The following is a 9,759-nucleotide window of genomic DNA, read 5'->3' on the forward strand; positions in this document are numbered from 1 at the left end:
TTGCTCAGATTTCCAGACATTGTTGCCCTTTTTTTTTTTTTTTTTTTTTTAAGCGTCCTGTTTTAAATTGCTTTGTTTTCCGAGGGTCATATGACCGCTCCCCCTCCACCCCCGCTGGCCTGGGGCGGGCGCGGCGCGGGTGTTGCAACGTCGGGCCGAATGTGGGGATCAGCTGCTGGCCGCCACGTGACCCGTCCGGGCGATAAATGGACGGCGCGGCGCGGCTCGGCACAGTCGCCCTCGGCACAGTCGCCTTCGCCACTCCTCCCGCGCGTCCCGAGACGTCGGAGCCAGCACCCAGCACCCAGCACCGCAGCCAGCACCGAGCGCCGGCCGGATGGAGCGCCCGCAGCCCGACAGGCAAGTGAGGGGCGCGGGGCCGGGGACCGGCCTCTCCCCGGCGGGCAGCCCCTGCCCTGCCGCCCAGCTCTGGTCTCCAGTCCCTCCCCGAGACAGAGCCGGGAAGCCACATCGCTCACTCCCTTGGGTTTCCCGTTAAGGAGAAGCTGGGTTTCAGTCTCGTCCGGTGGGCCAGTTAGAGGGATAAAAGGTGGCTTACCTGGCTGGCTCCCCGGCCGGGGCTGGGGGACCAGATGGGTGTGACCCTAAGGTATCCCAACTTTTTTTTTTCTTTTTTTTGTATTGGACTTTTGAATGACCTTGGAGGTGCTCTCTGCTTAAATCTAGGATCCCTGGGGCTGCCCAGGCTGGGTGACAGTGGCTGGTTCCCTTACCAGAGCCCCCTGGTGGCCATGTCCTTGTCTTACTAGTTGTCCGGCACTTGAACAAAAACACCACTGTGGCTTTCCTGGCCCCATTTTACAGATGAGGACTTCACAGACCAGGGAGGCAACAAGCCCAAGGTCCCCTTGGCTAGCAGGTGTCTGAGCTGGGATTTGAGCCACCGTCTGTCCGCCTCCCAGTCTGGCTCCTTCCCTTCTCCCAGGAGTTCAATGAACATGTACAGAACAGGGGGTGATGTTTCTGGAAGGGGGGGTGCGGGAGAGAAAGGAGAAATGACAGTTCTGCGGGAAGTGGATACAGACATATGGCAGAAATACTCCCAGAAAGGGATTCTTTTGAGTAACGCAGAGTTTCACAGGCTTTTTAAACCAAGCACTTTTATGATGCGCGTAACATTTATTTTTTATTTAAAAAAAAATTTTTTTTTTAACGTTTATTTATTTTTGAGACAGAGACAGAGTGTGAACAGGGGAGGGGCAGAGAGAGAGGGAGACACAGAATCTGAAATGGGCTCCAGGCTCTGAGCTGTCAGCACAGAGCCCGATGCGGGGCTCGAACTCACGGACCATGAGATCATGACCTGAGCCGAAGTCGGACGCCTAACTGACTGAGCCACCCAGGCGCCCCATTTTTTTTTTTAATTTTTTTTATTTTAATTTTTTTTTTTTGATGCACGTAACATTTTAAGAGATTTGTACCTGAAACGTCAACAAAACGGTTGAATTAAATCTTGGGTGCAAAGCCAATGCAAGCAGTGATGATGTAGAATATGAATGTTCATATTTCTGGGGGCCACTTCTCCCCGGGCATGGCAAACCGCACCCCCCCCCCTTTTCGCCAATAACTTGGTATCAGGGTTTCCCAGTCGGTTGTAGGACCTGAAGCGCGTTGATGGGGCTGTGTTGGAAGGCAGTTGGGAAGGAAGGTGGCCTACGTATTAGATGGCAGGTTGGAGCGATTTCTGCAGAGGACTCTGATCGCTCTCTGAGGCCTGCTGAGAGGCAGATGGCAGGCTCAGAAGCTCAGCGTGGGGATGAACCCTGCTCAGAGCCACTCTTATTCACCCTCCCCCTCTCTCCCTCCCTCCCCCCTCCCCTCTGCAGCATGCCCCAGGATTTGTCAGAGGCCCTGAAGGAGGCCACCAAGGAGGTGCACGTCCAGGCAGAGAATGCCGAGTTCATGAAGAACTTTCAGAAGGGCCAGGTGACCCGGAAAGGATTTAAGGTATGTGGCCTGGTGGGGACCAGCCCTGGTGGAGGGTATGACAGGGGTGTGTGTGTCCAAGGCACCCAGGTCAGTGGTTTAAGTGGAAATTCGGCCCAGGGATGCTGAGGGACCAGATGGGCGTGTTCAAGGGAATCATTTTGCAGATGATACCACGGAGGCTTAAAGAGGGGAAGTGACCTGCGCAAGGTCACACAGCAAATTCCCAACCTGTGACGGTAGTGCTGTGGAGGGGCAGGGGCCCTAGTGCCATCAACTGAGCGCCTCCTCTGTGCTGGGCATTTTACAGTTTCTTATTCTGTGCCTCCCCTCCGGGTAAGGAAGATGAGGAAGGGAAGGTTCAGAGAGGTGAAGTAGCTAACAGAAGGTCACACAGCCAGTAAGTAAATGGGAAAGGCTGAAATCAAACCCAGGCTTGGTCGCACTTCAGACCTTGCACTCGTGACGTAATTCTGATCTGCCTCTGAAGGCAAGGGGCAGCATGGGTTCGAGCCCGACCATGACCATTTCCTAATGGTAAGATTGTGGGGACCTCCTCTATGAAGTGGGGTTCCAACACAGTGTCTTCTTTTTTTTTTAATGTTCATTTATTTTTGAGAGAGAGGGACAGAGTGTGAGCAGGCGAGGGGTAGAGAGAGAGGGAGACACAGAATCCGAAGCAGGCTCCAGGTTCTGAGCTGTCAGCACAGAGCCCGACGTGGGGCTCGAACTCACGGACTGTGAGATCACGACCCGAGCCGAAGTCGGACGCTTAACCGACTGAGCCACCCAGGTGCCCCCTCAACACAGAGTCTTCTTAAGCACCTGCTTCATGTGAGGCACTGATTTTCCCAGCACCGTTGTGGAATTCATGCGAATAAAAGGCAAGCACTCCAAGGGTCAGGCGGGGGTCTGGTGGTCAGACCTCAGCGTGAGGAAAGGCTTATTCAGCTTGAACAGAGGGGGTCGAGCAGGTGTATCCCCCCTGCTCCTGACACCCCGCCCTTTTGCAATCGGCACCCTCCCCCACTTCCAGCCCAAGAGATGCTGCAGTGACATGTGACATGCAGTTCCAGGAGGCGTGACACACACCCAGTTGGTGTACTGTAGCTGGGGACAGCGGGAGCCGCGGAGGTGACTGCTGGAGTATCCCATAGCCAACCACTGGGACTTTGGGTCTTGCGTCTGAGCCTCTGAGTTCAAAGTGGGCACAGAGATCCATGAGAGAACCCATGCTCGCGGAGGTGATTCTGATGGCAGTGACGTTTATCACCACAGCCTCTTAACCGAGGGCCAAGGGCCAGGCTGTGCCTAGTACTTTACCTGTGTCACCCTGCTTGACTCTCCCATCAGTCCCCTTTAGTACATGCTTGTCCCCTTTGGCAGGGGAGGGGACCAAGGCTTGACTTGACAGTCACTCAGACCTCAAATCGCCAAGAGAGGGCGAGCGGCTTACCCAAGGTCACACAGCTAAGGACCGGCCGAGCAGAGGTTAGAACCAGGTCAGTCACACTCGATAGCCCAGGCTGCTTTGTATCAGAAAGCTGCCTGGATTTCTGCCCTGTTGAGAAAGGAGGCTGCCATGAAGGTTTGCGGCTTACAAATAACTTGGAAACCTCAACCAGAACATCTTTGTTCTCCTTCAGACTCAAACTTAGAGTATTAATGTGTAATGGCAGTTCCCCAAGCCAAGGTGGACCGGGCCGGTCCCCCTAGACTAGACCAACATCTAGAGGTGTGGGGTTCGGAGTGCGTTTCCAGGGAGAATCGGCCGGCAGATAGTTACCCAGAGGTCAAAGTCCAGAGGCGCCGGGAGTCTCCAGTAAGCACTTTCATTCAGGTCCTCCCTTGCTCTAGAGCTGTGCTGGTTCCCTAGCAACGCCTGGGCCTGACTTCAGTTTCATCTCTTACTAGCTGTGAGACCTCGGTTTCCTCCCCTCTCTGAGCCTCCGTTTCCCTTTCTGTAAAGTGGGGACAGCAGCTCCTCTGTTCATAGGGACTAAGTTAGGCTGCGTGTTCATCCCATGGAATAAAAGGGTTTAGGCTCAGCAGGTGCATGATCGAATTCTCTGGCTGCTGTGTAGAGAGGATTTGTGGGGTGGGGGGGGGCAGCAAGAGGTGGGAGCCCAGCCTGGGGAGGTCGTGAGGGTCTCCCCGGGGCGGTGGGGGGAGGGGCCGGATGGGGTTCTTCCGAGAGGCTGGCAGCCTGACCTGCTCGCTCCGGTTTCAGCTGGTGATGGCCTCCCTGTACCACATCTACGTGGCTCTGGAGGAAGAGATCGAGCGCAACAAGGAGAACCCCGTCTATGCCCCCCTCTACTTCCCCGAAGAGCTGCACCGCAGGGCCGCCCTGGAGCGGGACATGGCCTTCTGGTATGGGCCCCGCTGGGAGGACGCCATCCCCTACACGCAGGCCACCAGGCGCTACGTGCGGCGGCTCCACGAGGTGGGGCGCAAGGAGCCGGAGCTGCTGGTGGCCCACGCCTACACCCGCTACCTCGGCGATCTGTCTGGGGGCCAGGTCCTCAAGAAGATTGCTCAGAAGGCCCTGGACCTGCCCAGCTCCGGGGAGGGCGTGGACTTCTTCACCTTCCCCAACGTCGCCAGCGCCACCAAGTTCAAGCAGCTGTACCGCTCCCGCATGAACACTCTGGAGATGACCCCCGAGGTCAGGCAGAGGGTCATCGAAGAGGCCAAGGCTGCGTTCCTGCTCAACATTCAGGTGAGGAGCTGGCTGGCAGCCCAGGGTGGCCACTGTCTCCCCTCGCTGCTCCTGTGGGGACATCGCTCCTACACAGGGGGCGTGGGCTGTGGGTCATGGTTAAAGGCATGGTTAGGGAGTCAGGCTCCTAGTTCTGCCACTTCCTAGCCGGGTGATCTTTTTTTTAATGTATTTATTTATTTATTTTTGAGAGAGAGAGGAGAGAGTGGGAGAACACAAGCAGGGGAGGAGCAGAGACAGAGAGAGAGAGAGGGAGACACAGAATCCAAAGCAGGCTCCAGGCTCTGAGCTGTCAGCATAGAGCCCGATGGGGGGCTCGAACCTGTGAGCTGCGAGATCTTGACCTGAGCTGAAGTCGGACGCTTAACTGACTGTCCACACAGGCGCCCCACTAGCTGGGTGATCTTACCTCAGTTTCCCCATCTGTAAAACGAGGATGTAACAGCGCCTGCCTCTTAAGAGTTGTTGTGAGAGTCAAGTGAGTTTATACCAATCAAGTCCCAATGGCAGGACCTGGCACAGGGCCAGCCTTCTCACGGTTGGTTCGTGGTCTTTCAGGGTGTGAGAGGCACAGTTGTAGCACTCTGTGGCAACACCGTGCGACAACATAGACTTGTGTGTGGCCGGGTTGGCATTGCAGGGGTCACAGGTGTGGCCGGCAAGGCAGGATGCAAGTTTCTAGCATTGCCTCAAACCCAAGGGGAGCGTGGGCTTTGAGCAAGACCTTGAAGGATGACTGGGCGGAGCTGAGGGTGAGGTTCCTTCTAACCCGGATGTCGTAGAATCCTATAGCTCTCCCCTCCTCCTGGGGGCGCTGTGGGGACTGGGGTCTTAGCTCATGCCTTCCTGGGCCCCTTGGTTCCCAGCATGGCACCCAGCACCTGTTAGGGAGCACCGTCCCTCCCTTGCAGTCCCCTGACCGATGACAAGGGCAAACGGACCTGGTCAAGCCTCCCAGAAGGCTCTGTGTCTTTCGGAGGGGTTCAGAAAAACCCCTCCAGGGGCTTTGGAGCCGCTGGAAGGCTGGCTCTTGCTGCCTGACCTCTGGGTCAGCCTCGGTCCAGGCGCTTCCCCTGCAAAGCCTGGCTAGTGAGCATCACGAAACACACGGACCAAGGCTGAGTGGCGCAGGGGGCGGCTGGGTGAGGACAGCGGGCTGCAGGAGCCACGTACTGGGTGCCGCTCGCGGAATAAGACTTGGCCCAGGGACACGGGACAAGGGCACGAACAGCCCCAGTGAACCCTGACGTCAGGATGCTGGTTACCGGGGAGCATCTGGGGAAGAGCAGGCAGGCGGTTCTAACGTACTTGTCACCTGTGAGGTCACTGAGACGGGCTGTGTGTCTTCTGTCTCTCAGCTGTTTGAGGAGCTGCAGGAGCTGCTGGCCCAGGACGCCGAGGACCAGAGCCCCTCGCAGGCACCGGGGCTGCGCCGGCGGGTCGGCAGCGGGGCGCGAGGTGAGGGTCCCCCCGGGGATGGCCGCTGTGGGAGGGGCGCGGGGCCCAGCCGCGTGTCTCGGGCGCCGCTTGGCTGCCCCGTCTTCCGAGTGTTCCGAGTGACAAGTAGGGCGCAGGCACAGGGCAGCAGCCTTCACAGTGGGGCTCGGGGCCAGACCTGCAGCCTCTCCACACCTGTTTCCCCATCTCTGAAATCGAGGGCGGTCGATTGGTTCTCGTTCACCGTCACCCCCTCCCCCCGCCCCCCGCCCCTTTCATGGTTTCTGAGTGGAGACCCCCTGATGGGGGGCAGGGTGTCTGGAAGTGGTTCTAGCAGTTACCCTGCCGTGGGACCCCGGGGAGGCACGGGACCCCTCGGTCTTCTTGCGTGTTAGTCCCCCCCTCATGTGCCTCCGTGGCAGTCCTGAGAGAACATCTGGAAAACTTCCAGAAAGACCAAAGTGCTCCATGAAATGTACCCTCATCGAGCCCGACACGGGCGTGGGCAAGATTGTGGTTTTGGGGGCGGGGGTGAACAGAGAAGTGAAGGCCAGCCCCCTGCTTGGCGGGTTACTGTAGGTCTTGCCCCTCGAGCCACCGGCAGCCTACCCCACCTGCCCTGTGGCTTTCCCACCCGTGCCAGGACCCTGTGGAGCCCTCTGTGGGTGGAACTGCGCCTGGGCACATGGGAATGAGGCCAGTCCTGATGGGATTGGCTAGCCGGTGTGCGGGGAGGGGGGGTCGTTACCCTAACACAGCAGTTCTCAAAGTGGGGTTCCCCGGAGTACCCCCGGAGGATGTGTCCTCGCCACGCGGGCTGGCTGAAAATGGATGAGCAGACAGCTGGGAGAAGGAGTAAGCTCCCCGTCTTTGGAGATAACCGAGCAGTGGCCAGAGGGCTCTCTGTCTGCTCTAACAGACACTGAGGAGGCACTGTACTAGAGGCTGCCGAGACCCTTTTGCTGTGTTCTTCTGTGACACCCATACCCCCACCCGTGTCCACCTGTTGGTGACGTTGCCCCCTTTCTCTCTCTCAGATGCTGCTCTCACGGAGACTCCCAGAGGGAAGCCCCAGCCGAACCTCCTCTCCCAGGCGCCGCTCCTCCGATGGGTCCTTACCCTCAGCTTTGTGGTGGCAACGGTTGCTGTGGGGCTTTATGTCATGTGATTGCAAGGGTGCTGGCCCCTCAGGCTGTGAACTCTGTCCCACCGAGGGCCCTCTTTCTGGAGAGGGCACGTCTCTTGGCTGGCTTCCTTACTGTAGGCAAGGGGGGCTGTCTGGGCCCCCCGCCTGCCCTGTCCCTGCGTCCCTCTCTCTCTGGAAAGGGAGGAAGAGCCTGCGGCATCTTCCCCAACCGAAAGCACATCCAACTCAACGACTTGCACTTCCAAACTGGGATGAGGGGTCCTGCCTGGACCCTCAGCAGCCCCCGTTCCTGCAGCAGAGCCCAGAAGACATGGCCAGAAGTGGCAGCTGTCTTGAACCTCCCCATGCCCCGAGTTCGCGGTCTCCTTGACACGCCATGACCGCTTGCCCCGTGGGCCATGGCAATTTTTATACAAACGTGCAAAGATGTTGTGTCTTCTGTTTGTCTTGTTTTTGTCGGAGCCACTTTGTGTTCCTGGCTCAACGTGAACTGTGGTATTTTGTTGTGTTCTGTTTTTATAGCGGGGTTGGGGCGAGTTTGGGGGGGGGTGGGGAGGGAGGTGTTTAACGACACTGTGGCCTTGGTTGCTAACTTTTGTGTGAAATAATAAACTACATTGCCTGATAGTAACTTGAAGTGTTTTTCTTGGGCGCTGTTACCCTTGGGGAACTGACCTTTCCCCCACTTGTTTCTTGAATTCCTGGTGGGGAGAAGGGGCGAAGGTGGGGTGGAAGGAACCAGTTTCGGATGTTGGTCCCCGGTGTGGGAATGTGGGGGGCGAGCTTTTGGGCAGCGGGCGAGTGCAGCTTTGTGCGGAACCTTTTTGGATGCAGGACTGCTTTACTGAGGATGGCATTGCCCTGTTAGGCGGCAACGAGCAGCTTATGGGATAAAATTTATCTAGTCGATAACAGTGAATCTTTGGGACTACAGTGAGATGTGACACTGCTACGGAGCGCGGCTGTGGACGTTCGTTACTAACCTTTGTGGGGTTCAGTCCTGTCATCTGCAACACGAATGCGGTGAGACCCACATCACCTGCCCGTCTGGAGAAGCAAACGAGAGGCGTGTAAAATGTCAACATCGCCCAGCGTCAGCTCCTATTTTGAAAGGAGGGTGATCGGGGTTTTGTGATTTGGGCTAAGCGATTTTTGTGTCACCCCACCTGTCATCTCGTTTAATCCTCGCAGCAAACCTGCGCAGGGTGCTCTGGGGGTCGGGAAGGATTTAAGCCAGATCTGTCCAGCTCTAAAGCCCCGATTTTTTCCCCCCTAAGTCATGAGAGCCACTGAAATATTAATAGTGCAGCTTCCCAATTTGGGAAAGCGAAAAGCCCTCGCTTAAGGTGTAGTTGAGAAAGCAGGGGACAAAGTGTTTCCTTATACCACTAGCACGTGATGACTGGGGAGTTTGGAGAACTTTGTCCTGGCTTTGTCACTAAGTCTGGAACCTTGGACAAGGCACTTGGCCTCCTTGTGTTCACTGGCAAAATGAAAGTAATACAACTACCTTCCGCAGCTGGTGGAGGGGCCAGGGGTGTCTAAACACCCGTCTGTGGACAGTGCTGTCAGAATCACCCCAGGGGATCTTGGGTCCCACCTGAGAAGTTCTGATTCTGGAAACCTGGGGCAGGATTCTGGAATCCTGTTTTGTGAAAAGCTGAGAGAGTTCAAAGTGCAATCAGGTCCAGGAGCCACTGATTATGATGACATTATGTTTGCAAAGAGTAGGCATTCAAATAGCGGCTGTAGATCTTCCCACCATAGGCCTTGTTTCCAGTTTTCTGTGAAAGGGACGTCAATATTCCTTATTTGTAGTGAAAAGGGAAAAGAGGGAGGGGAAAGACAGGGAAACAAACCGTCTTGATTCTACTCACAGGAAAAGGGCTGAATAATCTGTATTGTATGCATACTATGGAGAATTAGGAGCTGTTAAGTAGAATGAGTTCAGGGGCACCTGGCTGGCTCAGTTGGAAGAGCATGCAACTCTTGATCTCGGAGTCGTGAGTTCAAGCCCCACGTTGGATGTGTAGAGATTACTTAAAAAAATAAAAATAAAAAAATAGAATGACGTAAATCTATCCTGTCCTCAGAGAGACTTTCAGGAAGTATTAACGAGAAAAGCAAATTTCAGATTTATCTGATTTTGTTATACACTGTAAAAACACTGGTATTTTACACTCCCCAGTAAATAGGTTTACATGCCTGTGGCAAAGGGTAGGAAACATTTGCCGTGGTTCATCGGGGAGGGTGGGAACGGAAGACAAGGGAAGAGAGATGATGCAGCCCTCGCTGCTGCTTGAGAACGCCAAGTTTTACCAAATCTTCCCAGTTTTCCAAGCGAGGTTGGGTATCTGGGGTCGTGAACTTTCGCAAATTTTAAGCACTGGCAAATCATGAAAAGTCGTCTACGATGGAAAAAGAAAAATCACCCTTTGGGTCGAAGAAAACACCCATGGGACCATTTTGGATCCAGAGGCGACTTATTTCTAACTCATCCCCACCG

General features: G+C 55.7%; 1 protein-coding gene across 1 annotated transcript; it reads left to right on the forward strand.

Annotated features, from left to right (window-relative positions):
• The first annotated feature begins 223 nt into the window (after positions 1–223).
• On the forward strand, positions 224–7,884 carry HMOX1 (heme oxygenase 1). The gene is made up of 5 exons (XM_030320506.1): positions 224–360; positions 1,848–1,968; positions 4,178–4,669; positions 6,028–6,127; positions 7,144–7,884. The coding sequence occupies exons 1-5, from the start codon at positions 338–340 to the stop codon at positions 7,272–7,274; spliced, it is 867 nt and encodes a 288-aa protein (XP_030176366.1). The 5' UTR covers positions 224–337; the 3' UTR covers positions 7,275–7,884.
• The last annotated feature ends 1,875 nt before the right edge of the window (positions 7,885–9,759 follow it).

Source organism: Lynx canadensis, chromosome B4 (genome assembly GCF_007474595.2).
Source record: "Lynx canadensis isolate LIC74 chromosome B4, mLynCan4.pri.v2, whole genome shotgun sequence".
NCBI classification, from domain to species: Eukaryota; Metazoa; Chordata; class Mammalia; order Carnivora; family Felidae; genus Lynx; species Lynx canadensis.

What these genes read in the sequence shown, in the direction of transcription:
- HMOX1 (XM_030320506.1), top strand. Translation starts at nt 338, where the DNA reads ATGGAGCGCCCGCAGCCCGACAG. An exon ending in GAGCGCCCGCAGCCCGACAG is followed by an intron (nt 361 to 1,847) that starts GCAAGTGAGGGG and finishes TCCCCTCTGCAG; the next exon opens with CATGCCCCAGGATTTGTCAG. An exon ending in GGTCGGCAGCGGGGCGCGAG is followed by an intron (nt 6,128 to 7,143) that starts GTGAGGGTCCCC and finishes TCTCTCTCTCAG; the next exon opens with ATGCTGCTCTCACGGAGACT.